Consider the following 14,158-nt stretch of genomic DNA (forward strand, 5'->3'; position numbering starts at 1 on the left):
ATAAACACATGGCAATCCACGCAACAATATGTTTAGCCGGCACACAGAAAGTTGATTTATTTTCCTTTTTTCCTAAATAAGTGATTGGTCCCACAGAAAGTTGATTTGAACAGCTATGCAAAGCCCACCAACCCTTTTTCGTGTTTAGATAAGAGTTTATTCTTGGCTGAGGCTGATCAATCATTTCATTTTGCCTAAAATTTTAGGCTTTAATTTCACCCCAGACAGAGAAGAAGAAGACAGCTTCTTGTTGACAATAGAAAAAGACCACAATCAGTGGAACTGCAGCTAAACCAGCAAAATTTTAAGATTACCATCATCGCCATATACATATCAAAAAAAACAAAAATATTACCTGACACACACAAAAAATTGATGAGAATACAACAAAATGAGGTTTTAAAACGTCAACGAAATCCTCCTCTTCCCCTCCCCCCTCCTCTACCCCTCCCCCGCCCCCTTCCTCTTCCTCTTCCCCTCCCTTCATGTCCCATTCCACGACCACCGTCGTCATCTCTTTGGAAGTTAAACATGCTCATTTTTATATTCTCTGCATTCACATCGCGAGGAGGACCTTTTTGTACCTGAATTGCAGCATAATGACATCAAATACTTGCAATACAACAACAATGACAATAATAATGCTCATAAGATGCAGAGGCACTGACATGATAATCTTCCAAATCAAATTGATTTTGGAGCTGCCTTGCAAGTTCCTCGTCACGACTGCTCTGTGCAAAGGGATTTCTTATTGAAGGCTTTGCTCCAGCTTTCCTCTTTTCCCATTCATCCAAAGTGAACACCACGGGCTCTTCCTCTTGCCTCCCCTTTCCTCTATATTGTCTACCTCTTGAATGCCTGTCATCCCGGTTTTGATGACTCATTTTCTGGAGGAGTTTTTGTGCAGCCGCTTGGTTTTGAACAGGGACAGCTTCAATTACTGTAGAAGCCATGGATACATCAGTATCACATTACAAAGTAAACAGAAATGTAGAACATTTACAATAAAATAAATACACAAGTTAACTGAATGCAGTTGTGTGAATTTTGTAATTAGTCCATTTTACATAACCGTTGATCTGGACATAATTTAAAGAGGAGCTTAAATTCTCCATTTTTAAGATTCAAGTATTACTCTGACACCTTCCACCTGTCTCATCTACAAGCACATATGCCCCAGTAGTAACAATCATTAATAATCATTCAACAAACCTGCCACACCCCCTCCCCCCATTCTTTCCTCCCTAGGTGACATAAAATCAGACTTAAATTATATGAGTTACAGATGCAGCATAGATAATAATAAAATATAATAAAAAGTTGCAAGCTGGACTTAAAAATGAAGATCCACCTTCTTTTGGCCTCGCTGCAGAGCTACTAGGTTTATCTTGAGTTTGTTCATCAAGGGAATCTGTCGTAAGCTTGTTATCTGTGTCATTCTTTTTATCAGAGTTATCCACGTCGTTTGATTTCAAATGAATGTCCTGCTGCCTTCCAATTGGCCTAACCTCAACGTTTCTGGCAACAGGCCCACTGCTCTTGGAGTTCACATCAGAGTAATCTGCCAATGATTGCATCTCGCTCATGAGTTATGCATTCATTAGCAATCTGAACATTATGGTGAAAGACATAAACTACTAAAATCTTATGCAATTAAGAGCTCAAGAATACTGACAAGAAGACTTGTCCTGCTGAGGAAACCGACTTTTGGGTACCCCAACTTGCAACTTCTCAAATGGAGGGGGGCCGTTACCGCCACTTTCCTGTGAAACCCTTAAAGATGAGCGGGAAAAACCTGAATATTTTTTATTCATCTGCCATTCTTCATAAAGTGACTGAACAACGCCTCCCAACAAAGTCACAACTTTAGGATTCAAACATACTATTCCATTACGTATAGTAGCTCTACCTTCCAAACGGACCTGCCAATCAAAAGCAGGACAAACAAAAGATGTTCAGTTAACAAGAGATGTGACCTTCATATATGCACCAGTTGTCCACGAACTTGAGAAATAGGGAATAGAGAGACACTGAAAACTTGTTCCAAAATTTGTATCAAGGTTCACATGACCAGTAATATACAATAAACACAGCCTGTAGCGTGTAGGGAAATCCCAAGCATAGTATGACAGATTCTTCAAACTGGCATCATATCTCATGAAAAAGTACTTATATTCCGCACAAAATGGTAATCAACAGACTAACTGTCAAACTTAGAAATTTCATCCATTGGAATGTTGAGCTAAAAGTAACATATTGGATAACGAATTGTTGAGCTCAAGTGAAATAATTTAAGTATGTTTGTCTTACACTTGGATTTATCAAGCCCAATATATAATAAATTATTAGTTTTCCGATGGGCTTCACAATTGTGCAGCTCAATTTCTATTAGTTTGCTATTAAACTGAAGACAAATTCCAAAATATGTTCAATCAATGACAGCTCTAAGTTATTTACATAGATATAAAACGCAAGCTGAGCATTGAGCTAGCATGAAGCAACAGGGAAGTACCTTTGTACCAGGAACGACGTCGTCAGGGATTGATGGGATGTGAGAGTACTCTACAGCTGCCACCTCGCTGTGGCCGTCTGTCAGCCCAAGCTTTAAAAGACGCCGACTACTTGAATTTCTCGCAAAATCCTCCACACTGCTTCTGGTAATGTCTCTAACCCAAGCTATCTGATAAAAACACAAACGAAGACCGCATTTTTCTTTGTCTTTATGTTTTTTCTCGGCAACCAAACAGTGAACAATAAAAATTCACGAGAGAGTTAAGAGGTGTGATTGCCTGGAGGACTTGAGGGCCGAGAAGATGAGATGATTTGCGGAGAGTATTCGGGTCGGGCAAGGACTTGGCGGAGATGGATTTGAGGTCCATGTTGGTGAGCTCCGATTCCACTGAATTCACCACCGTACGCGTGTCGTCGGCCAAAGCGGACTGGATCATGATCATCGCCTTCACTTGTTCCAGGTCGCCGAAGCACCATCCCCTGCTCCTTAGGGTTTCGATTGCAGCGTCTGAACCACCGGAGCTCTCCTCCATTTTTAGCGCCTGTTGCGCGGCGTTTGATTTTGGGGCTTTTCTTAGCTTTTGCAATTGCAACAGAGAACGAACAATGTAGGATGTGGTCCCATGTTGGCCATGAAATGTCGTCGTCTTGGCTTTAGTGAGGGTGAGGGGCCAACGGGCCGAGGACCAAAAAGGGCCTACATCACCCAATAGCAAGGGACGACGGGCCGAGGTGTATAAGTTGGTGGGCCCTAGGCAGGGCTTGGGCCATCCTGGTATAGAATGATTAAGTCCGGCAGGGCAAGTAGGTAGTTTATTAAATAATTAATAAAATAAAAAAATAGTGGGGCATCATGCCATGTCTCAATAAAATGAGAATTTTAGGTGTCACCGGTTGTAATTAGTTAGTGGGCATAATTCTCAGATGACCCTCATCGCATCACGCATAAAAGAAATACTATATAAATTATGTTAGTTAGCAATTTTGCGAAGTGTATTTGTTACATCAATTATTTATATAATTTATTATTGGATGAATGATGCATCATTGAGAGGCACTTGGTTTTGGTTGGAGATGTGCATGTGGAAAGTAGAATGTGGTTGATGTGTGTAAAATATATATATATATATATATATATATATGTATTGTTATATGTGGTTTCTAATTCTAATTACCACGTAGTTTCGTGTATCTTAATAGTCGGTTACCAATTTGTGAGCTACTCTCACCAACCAACCAGAAGACAATGAGAGAAGGAAAAGGTCCTTGAGCCTTTGATATAAACTGCAAAGACAGCTGCAAGGAGAGGGGACGTATATATCACGATGCATGAATTGATGATCATGTTGTGTTGGGGAAATGCTCGATATTATGGTTTTATCAGACAATTTTTCTTTCAAGTTATGAACATTAAAAAAAAAACCCACCACATAAAAGATATAGGTCACATGGATTTATCATTTTTTTCTTCTAGATCACAGAGCAGCAGCAGTGTGCTACTGGTGTTACTTTTTCAGTGCGGGGCCTCCTGCATTAAGTTACCATTAATATCCCCAACGCCATATGCCAATTTGCCAACTATAGGGGCAAAGGAATATGCAACTGGCAGGAATTTTTCCCTAAATTTTATTTATTTATTTATTTCTGAGATGGCCTTCTGTATCGATATAAATCTCTCGTCCATAATGGAGGCAGAATTTAATCCTAGCTTTCTTGTAGAAACTATGCCCCTGCGAAATATAAATTTAGAAGTCAGCTTAATTTAAGTTGCTCATCAATAACCAAATTATAAAATAAAATGCAGTTTCTTAAGTGTCTCAATCGGTTGAGAAATTAGGTTAACAGCTAAACTCAACTTATTATTAACGGCTTTAAGTAAACAGCAGAGAGAGACTCGGGCAGGGCTTCAATTCGGTTGTAGCTATCTGTACTTATGTTCAATTATGTTGATAAGACACCACCAGTAATTCCATATTCTAGTTTCTTAGACTAAACACATTTACAGGTTTAATTTTTTTGACTAAACACATATCCTCTCTTAAATATGGTTAGAAGTTGACCAATTTGGTATTAGTTGGATTGACTCAGGCATGCCCTTTGTGTAGTACCTGTGTGTGTGAGTTTTTCCCTCCACCTTCCTAACGTTGGCAACAAAAGTACAAGTTGGAAATAATATTCTAGCTTGAATTAGTAGCAGTTTGTTAATCAAATCATGTCCCATCACTACAAAATAAAAAAATGGCAACAATCACCATTATTTGGTGACATTTGACAAAAGACTTTAATCACCCCAACAAACGTGGTCAAATAATGATAACTTGACTTTTTTAATTATTTTTTGGTAGTATATGGCATGAAAGGTTCTTATATGGTAGATAGTGTGATAAATTAAAATTTCGCAGATTTTGATTGAGTAGACAGGAGGACATCATAGATTGTTAAAGATGTTTGGTTGATGAAAATGACTGGGGTTCAGAATTTCCACAAATCTCATACATTATACACAGGACAAGACAAGAGGACAGTTAACCAAAAAACTATTCTCGTGCACAAGTCACTTCCAGTATGTGTAAGTGTAAGCGTAAGCAAGAACTTCCATGAAATGAAGTTCTCATGCTAGCTGTAGACAAAGAAATATATTTTTGCCGATTTAAAACAAACATTTTATTTAAGATCTCGTGTGTATGTTGTAAGACTTAATTTCGTCAATCCCTAATCATTTGTGCATGTGAAGAATTTCTAACCATTCATATATTGTGGGACTCAATTATATTTATTGTTAATCATATGTGTCTGTAAATGAATTCTAACTATTCAAACATTAGGATACCCAGTTGCATCAATAGTTAGAAATTGCAGGCAGCTGATAGCTGATACTAAAAACACATGAGTATTGTGAGTAATGATGGCAATGGAGAAACCCTCCACAAAAGGCAAATAGCTCTTGGCCTTTACCTTTGGAAGAAGGGGAGTTACTCTGCTTCGGTTTAAGAAGTAAAACATCAACCTTTTTGCCTCTTAACTTTGACTTTTTCCAAAAACGGCCCCACTGTACCAACACCTCACCCGCCGTTTTATTTTACTCCAAATCACCCAACACGGCAGTAAAAAAACAAAACCCATCTTCCCAGCCGTTTCATTCAAATTCCCACGTAAAATCCCACCAACCCACGCGCCAAACCTGCAAACTCAACGGTCCTTCTCCTTGGTGTAATACCAGCCGTTTGATGAAGTCGGGTGATTCGATTTCAGAGCGAATAGAGTTTATTCAAATAGACGAGCGAGTTCGCGTTTGAAAGAAGCCTCTTGCTTTATGTCTTTCCCGCGGCCATTAAATGAGCCTCTGTTTCCGTCTCTCCCGTCCCTGCACACAAACTGTGAATCACTTTAACGTGCACAATGTATTCTCCAGTGAGAAAGAGGAGAGAGAGAGAGTTCAACAAACACGAAGACTCTCTACGGAGAGCTATTAAATGCAGAGCTCAACCACCATTTTCAGCATTCAAATTTGTCTACCTCACATTCAAACCCTACTTTTATTAGTCTCTTTCTCAGTCTTAGCCACAAGACTCTGAGAGGGAGAGCTTTTTATTTAGTAACGGTTTCAGGACTCTACGCAGACATAGATAGGGTTGGAATTTCCGATGTGGAACTCGGCGGAGAACGTGTTCGCGCGAGCTTCGTCGTTTAGGGAGGAAGGGGAGGATGAGGATGCACTCCGGTGGGCAGCGCTCGAGAGGCTCCCCACCTATGCCCGCGTCCGACGTGGCATTTTCAGGGACGTAGCCGGAGACACTAAGGAGATCGACGTCAGCGAGCTCGAGGCGCAGGAGCAGAAGCTCTTGCTCGACCGCCTTGTGAGCTCCGCCGACGACGATCCCGAGCGGTTCTTTAATCGCATGCGACGCAGATTCGACGCGTAATCGTCTTCAATTTCTTGGACAAAAACTTCGAATGACTCTGCTTGGCTGCCGAGAAAATATCAGCAAAGAAAGCAAATTTAGTATCTCATAAATTGATTTTACTATACAGTGCCAAATGAGAGTGTTGAAGTCTCTGTTTTCTCTGTTTCTCAGCAGCCAAACGGATTTTCTTTTTGTCATTCTTAATTTCGTTACTTTGTTTTTGGCTTGCTATTTACTCTAAATATTTCTGTCAAAATTTGGCTGTGCAGAGTCGATCTGGAGCTTCCGAAGATCGAGGTTCGATTTCAGAACTTGAAAGTCGAAGCTTTCGTCCACGTGGGAAGCAGAGCACTGCCAACTATTCCCAATTTCGTTTTCAATATGACGGAGGTAGAGTTTCTTCATTCAAATTATCAGTTAATTTCCTTGAATGCAACTTGTTCAATTACATGATTGAGCGCTTGTTAAAAAATAAAATAACCTTTGCATTATCTGGATGCCATTTTAGGCCCTTTTTAGGCAATTACGGATATACAGGCCCCAGAGAAGCAAATTAACGATTTTAGACAACATTAACGGGATTATAAGACCTTCAAGGTAGGTATTTTAGCATCAGCTAGTTATCAATTGTTGAGTTTTCAGCCCAGTGTTTACGTCTAACAAGCTGTGTTGGTGTTGTTTTGTAGATTGACGTTACTATTGGGTCCACCAAGCTCCGGAAAGACGACGCTACTATTGGCTCTTGCTGGACGACTTGGAACTGGTTTGCAGGTATCCAATTGAACGACAGAGATCCTACTAATCGGTATCTGGTTTCGACATTTGCTTTAACTCATTGTACTTTGATCACTCTGAAGTTATCAGGGAGCGTCACATATAACGGCCATGTCTTAAAGGAGTTTGTCCCTCAGCGGACGTCTGCTTATGTCAGTCAACAGGATTGGCATGCGGCAGAGATGACTGTAAGGGAAACTCTTGAGTTTGCGGGGCGCTGCCAAGGTGTTGGGACTAAATATGGTAAGCTTTGGGAAATTAGGTACTTGTGTACTAGTGGTGCTTGTTTAGATGCTGACATGAAAACTTTGTCACAGATATGCTATTAGAACTTGCAAGAAGAGAAAAGATATCCGGGATAAAACCCGATGGAGATCTTGATATATTCATGAAGGTACGAGTACTTATTCAATATGTTGATTCCTTTATACATGTAATGATTGCTGATACTCTGTTTTCCAGTCGTTAGCTCTTGGGGGGCAGGAGACGAGCCTTGTGGTGGAGTACATCATGAAGGTATTTGTTCGATGCTGGTTATTATTGGATGCATATCCATTAACATGTTCATTTTGAGTATTTGACTGGTTGATGTATCTTGATTTATTATTAATATCTTGAAGATATATCTTGATTTATTATTAGATTTATTTTAGGTACTAAAATATGTTTGACAAAGATTTTAGGGTTGGACATATGTGCTGATACATTGGTAGGAGATGAAATGCTTAAGGGAATCTCGGGGGGGCAAAAAAAGCGGCTCACTACAGGTGTATACTTCTTTGTTTTTTAAATTTGTTTTAGGTTGAAGGGGGATTCTTATGCACTAGTAGGGTAAAGCTGTTTGCTAATAAAGCAACTGTGATTTCCAGGTGAATTGCTAGTAGGTCCAGCAAGAGTTCTGTTCATGGATGAAATATCAACTGGGCTTGACAGTTCAACTACTTATCAAATCATCAAATATCTTAAGCATTCAACTCATGCACTTGATGCAACCACTGTTATATCTCTGCTTCAACCTGCTCCAGAGACCTATGAGTTGTTTGATGATGTTATACTTTTGTGTGAGGGCCAGATTGTTTTTCAAGGACCCCGTCAAGCTGCTCTTGACTTCTTTGCATACATGGGATTTAGGTGTCCACGGAGAAAGAATGTTGCAGACTTCTTGCAAGAAGTAAGTAATGGAGAGCTTGAGTTGTGAGTTGCTATTCTGTTGCATGGAATGTTTGGTAATTTTTTTTCCCTCGTACACAGGTTATATCAAAGAAGGACCAAGAGCAGTACTGGTCCAATCCTGATCTCCCGTACCTCTATGTTCCACCGGCAAAGTTTGTTGATGCTTTTCGTTTATTTCAAGCTGGGAAGAATTTGTCTGAAGAACTAGATGTTCCTTTTGATAAACGCTACAACCATCCTGCAGCTTTAGCAACTTCTCGCTTTGGCATGAAGCGGTGTGAGCTTCTCAAAACAAGCTTTAACTGGCAAGTGCTACTGATGAAGCGGAATGCATTTATCTATGTTTTCAAGTTCGTTCAGGTAATAGTACCATTATTTGTTTATCCGAAGGGCATGTTTTCGATGGTATTTGCTAGTAAATGTTACCTTCCGTGCTAGCTTGTAGAACACCTTAATTAATATCTTTTTTGTTTGTTTCTTTTTTCCAATCATCTGAAAGATGAAACTGGTGAATGTTATCTGCTGCTGATTAAGTACTATGTTCTGTCTTGCAGCTTCTTTTTGTTGCTTTGGTTACAATGAGTGTTTTTTTCCGGACGACAATGCGCCACAATACAATTGATGATGGAGGCTTATATCTTGGGTCACTATACTTTTCCACGGTTATTATTCTTTTTAATGGCTTCATGGAGGTTCCAATGTTGGTGGCGAAGCTTCCGGTGCTTTACAAGCACAGGGACTTGCACTTCTATCCGAGCTGGGTCTATACGATTCCATCTTGGGTCTTGAGTATTCCAATTTCACTCATAGAGTCTGGTTTCTGGGTAGCAATCACATACTACGTCATTGGATATGACCCTGCATTTACTAGGTAAATCATATTTTTTTTGGAATTCTGCATAAATCGTGAAAGTTGGCGAAGGATGAAGTTCTTACATTAATTGTTGAATCTGCAGATTTTTGGGGCAGTTCTTGATATATTTCCTTCTGCATCAGATGTCCATAGCTCTCTTCCGTATTATGGGATCCTTAGGTCGAAATATGATAGTTGCCAACACATTTGGATCTTTTGCTATGTTGGTTGTAATGGCTCTTGGAGGATACATCATCTCGAGAGGTCAACCTAACATTTTGTCAATGTCTACATGTTTCCAACTTGATTGCATGCTTTTATTGATTTCCCTATTCAAATGTGACAGATCGTATACCGAAGTGGTGGATTTGGGGTTTCTGGTTTTCTCCCTTGATGTATACTCAAAATGCAGCTTCTGTAAATGAATTTCTTGGACATTCCTGGGACAAGGTAACATTCCAATTCATTATCTGTTCAAGTTTGCTTTACGGATTATAGCAATTATGGATTTATTATGTTAGTCAAGGTAGAGGGGTATGGTAGTTTTTACTAACTAGAAATTACCATAAATTACGTTTAAGAATTCTAATGCCTTGATAATAATAGTGGATATGTTATCTTTGATAATAGACTTGGATTTTATTTCCTTTTTTGTGAATTTTCAAGTAAACCATTGGCATCCTCCAAGAGGACATTATGTTTGATGGGAAAATAGTGTTAAACATTATTTTGCTAAATCACATTAATTTTTAATTGCACACTGTATAGGCAAGAGCCAATAAGAAGATTTACTTCACCAGACCTATTTATTTAGTTATTGTCTAGGATTCTACTCTGAAACTTCTAATTCTGTTTTTCCCTGTTATTTATGTAGAGAATTGGAAGCCACACCAGCTTTCCATTAGGTGAGGCATTGCTGAGAGCACGCAGCTTGTTTCCCGAGAGCTACTGGTATTGGATTGGTGCTGGTGCTTTGCTTGGATATACAGTTTTGTTCAACATTCTATTCACATTCTTCCTCGCTTACCTTAACCGTAAGTCATTTCTGCTCATAAAAACAAACTAATTTTCATTTTCCTTCTATTGCTGCATGTAGCCAAACAAATTTAAAAAAAGAAAGCTTATTGAGTTGATTTTTGATATATGCATCAGCGTTGGGGAAGCAACAAGCTGTAGTCTCTAAGGAAGAGCTTCAAGAGAGAGAAAGGAGAAGAAAAGGACAAAATGTTGTTATTGAGCTGAGACAGTACTTGCAGCATTCAGAGTCATTAAATGGTTTGAAAAATAATTTGGATATTGAGTTTGTTTTAGTACAATTCTTTTTAATTAACTACAGACCTGTTTAAGTTCCAAAATTCTTTCTTATCTTCTACGCAGGAAAATATTTTAAGCAGAGAGGAATGGTCCTCCCATTTCAACCACTTTCCATGTCTTTCAGCAATATAAACTACTACGTGGATGTCCCTCTGGTAAGTCTTTAACACTATTCACTTGCACCATCCATTCTGGGAAACATGTTAACTATATATTTTTTCTGATCCAAGTACCACCTCAGGAATTGAAGCAGCAGGGCATTCAAGAAGAAAGATTGCAGTTGTTGGTTAATGTCACTGGAGCATTTAGGCCTGGGGTGCTTACAGCATTGGTTGGAGTAAGTGGTGCGGGGAAAACTACCCTCATGGATGTATTAGCTGGTCGAAAAACTGGTGGCTTCATAGAAGGGAGCATTCATATATCTGGTTATCCAAAAAGACAAGAAACTTTTGCAAGAATTTCTGGTTACTGTGAGCAGACTGATATTCATTCCCCCTGCTTGACTGTTCTGGAATCACTTCTCTTCTCTGTTTGGCTTCGGTTACCATCAGATGTTGATTTGGGGACACAGAGGGTATTCACATAAAATTATTTAATGTTTTTGTACATCTTCATCATAAAAAAAATGAATCTATCATCTAAAAGATTTAAAAATCATTCAGGCTTTTGTAGAGGAGGTGATGGAACTTGTGGAGCTCACTCCATTAAGTGGGGCATTGGTTGGTCTGCCTGGGGTAGATGGTTTGTCAACAGAACAACGAAAAAGGCTAACAATAGCTGTCGAGCTGGTTGCCAACCCATCTATAGTATTCATGGATGAGCCCACATCAGGGTTGGATGCACGGTCTGCAGCTATTGTGATGAGGACTGTGAGGAATATTGTCAATACTGGACGTACTATAGTGTGCACAATCCACCAGCCTAGCATTGACATCTTTGAATCCTTTGATGAGGTACTCTCTCTCTCTCTCTCTCTCTCTCTCTCTCTCTCTCTCTCTCTCTCTCTCTCTATATATATATATATATATATATATATACATAATACATAATGATATAATGTACCCTATATATATATATGTATATCCACCTAAACTATCTTCCTACGCATATATAACCAATTTTCTAACAAGGTATGCACATGAAGACGTGTTTTTTTCTTCCAATTTTTAGAAATGATAAGAATGGGTGAGATGGAGATGCAAAGACATGCATCTTGATTGATCCTACTATGACCAGAGTGTAAAACAGCTCAGTCATATTTGGCTGAGCATTTCTATATTGCTTTATTATCTTGATTGATCCTGCTATAATCTCATATGTGTTGCAGCTTCTATTTTTGAAGCGTGGAGGAGAGCTCATATATGCTGGTCCACTTGGTCTTAATTCTTGTGAACTCATCAAGTACTTTGAGGTCAGATCATGCATGCCATGCCAGTATATATTTCAGAACATGTGACTTTGGGTAATGTTCATGACTGTCAGCTTAACATGTGAAAATATTTCTTTCTGCAGGCAGTCGAAGGAGTGCCAAAGATCAGGCCTGGATATAATCCTGCTGCATGGATGCTTGATGTTACTTCTTCAGTTGAAGAAAGTCGCCGGGGGGTGGATTTTGCAGAAGTTTACCGAAGTTCTAACTTGTTTCAGTATGAAAACTTAATGAATTCTGACTGTGCTGCTTTTATACAGAACTATATGCTTCTTGATCTAACAACCATCTTCCTTTGTCTCAGGCACAACAAAGAGTTGGTTGAAAGCCTGAGCAAGCCAAGTACCAATTCTAAAGAACTAAATTTTCCAACCAAGTACTCTCAGACATTTTTCGAACAATTTCTCACTTGTCTTTGGAAGCAAAATCTGTCTTATTGGCGAAATCCTCAGTACACTGCAGTTCGCTTCTTTTACACTGTCATCATCTCATTGATGCTAGGAACAATTTGTTGGAGATTTGGTGCTAAGAGGTTTCCTCCTTTTTCTTAATCTTGTAATTTATGATAACTAGTCTGTAAGGGAACTAATCATCTTGATGTATTATATTCTTTCAGCCCTTATTTGTAGATGTCAATATGTGCCATTGGGTTTCTATATGACAGGATTTCTTTTCCCTTTGCAGGGGAACCCAGCAGGATTTACTAAATGCCATGGGATCCATGTATGCAGCAATCCTATTTAGTGGAATCACCAATGGCACTGCTGTTCAACCCGTTGTTTCTATAGAACGATTCGTCTCATATCGAGAGAGAGCTGCTGGGATGTACTCAGCTTTACCATTTGCATTTGCTCAGGTTCGCCTTTACTACGCTACGCTACGCCCACTCTTTGAAACGCACAATAGTACCCTGGTATCGCTTAAATTTATCTAACGCATTGATCATGTATGCAGGTCGTGATAGAGCTCCCTTATGTGTTTGCACAAGCAATTATATACTGTGCAATTTTCTACTCTACGGCTTCATTTGAGTGGACTACTTTGAAGTTCGCTTGGTACATATTCTTTATGTATTTCACAATGCTATACTTCACCTTATACGGCATGATGACGACAGCTGTCACACCAAATCATAATGTGGCCTCTATAATTGCTGCTCCATTTTATATGCTATGGAACTTGTTCAGCGGCTTTATGATTCCTCACAAGGTAATGGAAGTGGCTGCTTTCATTGCTCAATCTCATGTGTACTTTATCAGATAACATATTCTTATAATAATTTGTTAAGAATACTCTCTAACACAATAACTTGTTGCACTTGTTCAGAGAATTCCAATATGGTGGAGATGGTATTACTGGGCAAATCCTGTGGCCTGGAGTCTGTATGGCCTCTTTGTTTCGCAATACGGCGACGATGATAGTCTTTTGAAGCTGGCAGATGGAACTCATTCAATGCAAGTAAGGCAGTTTCTCAAAGAAGGGTTTGGGTACAGGCGTGATTTTCTGAGTATAGCCGGCATTATGGTGGTCGGTTTCTGCGTGTTTTTTTCCATTATCTTTGCCTTTGCAATAAAATCCTTCAACTTCCAGAGGAGATAACAAGGCAGATTTCTATACCCTATTGCTTCAGTTCTGAGTATATCAGCATCTCAATTCATGAAGAAACAATGTTAAAGTGTATAGCTACATGATTATATAGATATATAATATAGGATCAAATTATTTGTTTGTTTTAGATCGAGTGCAGATAACAGCTAGTTGCTAGCTGGGCTTTTTATTTTTATTTTTATGTGTAAACAAATTACATGCTTTCAGTATTTATTTATTTTGGGTTTAACTTTACAAAACTCAAACATGTTGTAAAGTACTTGGTGAATAAATTATAGGGCAGTGCAGCCACTGTGTCCTTTTTGTTTTGGTTCTAAGATTTTGATTTCTGTAATATCTCTATGGAGTTACAAGACAGAAAGGTCCTAGTGCTGTACATTCCAAACAAAATGGGTCCTCCACTACAAAGGGACCAAATTGGCAATTTGCCAATACTTTCGAATTAGAATTAGACAACAGACTTGGGGCCAAATTCGTGAATCTGTACAAAATAGATCATGTCGTTTTTACCCAACCAGATTACGTTTTTGTTTACGTGTAGTTTCCATGAAAAATATTGACACGTGTTTGAAAGGTAAAGGCGCTTTGCCC

The 14,158-nt window shown here is 39.0% G+C and overlaps 2 protein-coding genes across 2 annotated transcripts; one reads left to right on the forward strand and one right to left on the reverse strand.

Annotated features, from left to right (window-relative positions):
- Positions 1-283: 283 nt before the first annotated feature.
- Positions 284-3,124, reverse strand: LOC117635848 (tudor domain-containing protein 3). Its single transcript, XM_034370221.1, has 6 exons — positions 2,790-3,124; positions 2,513-2,680; positions 1,676-1,922; positions 1,352-1,561; positions 669-940; positions 284-584 (listed from the first exon to the last, which is right to left on the reverse strand). Exons 1-6 carry the CDS (start codon positions 3,042-3,044, stop codon positions 408-410), a joined length of 1,329 nt encoding a protein of 442 aa, XP_034226112.1. The 5' UTR covers positions 3,045-3,124; the 3' UTR covers positions 284-407.
- Positions 3,125-5,932: 2,808 nt separating this feature from the next.
- On the forward strand, positions 5,933-13,884 carry LOC117635845 (ABC transporter G family member 32). The gene is made up of 24 exons (XM_034370215.1): positions 5,933-6,430; positions 6,686-6,806; positions 6,925-7,013; positions 7,103-7,187; positions 7,274-7,433; positions 7,508-7,584; positions 7,653-7,706; positions 7,867-7,957; positions 8,060-8,361; positions 8,442-8,723; positions 8,918-9,234; positions 9,320-9,480; positions 9,563-9,666; positions 10,091-10,250; positions 10,369-10,491; positions 10,594-10,685; positions 10,772-11,104; positions 11,193-11,483; positions 11,858-11,941; positions 12,043-12,176; positions 12,264-12,491; positions 12,644-12,815; positions 12,914-13,168; positions 13,286-13,884. The coding sequence occupies exons 1-24, from the start codon at positions 6,156-6,158 to the stop codon at positions 13,556-13,558; spliced, it is 4,263 nt and encodes a 1,420-aa protein (XP_034226106.1). The 5' UTR covers positions 5,933-6,155; the 3' UTR covers positions 13,559-13,884.
- The last annotated feature ends 274 nt before the right edge of the window (positions 13,885-14,158 follow it).

This window comes from Prunus dulcis, chromosome 7 (assembly GCF_902201215.1).
Source record: "Prunus dulcis chromosome 7, ALMONDv2, whole genome shotgun sequence".
Lineage (NCBI taxonomy): Eukaryota > Viridiplantae > Streptophyta > Magnoliopsida > Rosales > Rosaceae > Prunus > Prunus dulcis.

Coding starts and splice junctions, on each gene's coding strand:
- LOC117635848 (XM_034370221.1), bottom strand. CDS start 3,044: ATGGAGGAGAGCTCCGGTGGTTCAGACGCTGCAATCGAAACCCTAAGG. Junction 1,923..2,512: donor ACGTCGTTCCTGGTACAAAG/GTACTTCCCTGT, acceptor TTTGATTGGCAG/GTCCGTTTGGAAGGTAGAGC. Junction 941..1,351: donor TGCAGCGAGGCCAAAAGAAG/GTGGATCTTCAT, acceptor TGGCTTCTACAG/TAATTGAAGCTGTCCCTGTT.
- LOC117635845 (XM_034370215.1), top strand. CDS start 6,156: ATGTGGAACTCGGCGGAGAACGTGTTCGCGCGAGCTTCGTCGTTTAGG. Junction 10,251..10,368: donor CTTCCTCGCTTACCTTAACC/GTAAGTCATTTC, acceptor TATATGCATCAG/CGTTGGGGAAGCAACAAGCT. Junction 12,177..12,263: donor CGAAGTTCTAACTTGTTTCA/GTATGAAAACTT, acceptor CCTTTGTCTCAG/GCACAACAAAGAGTTGGTTG.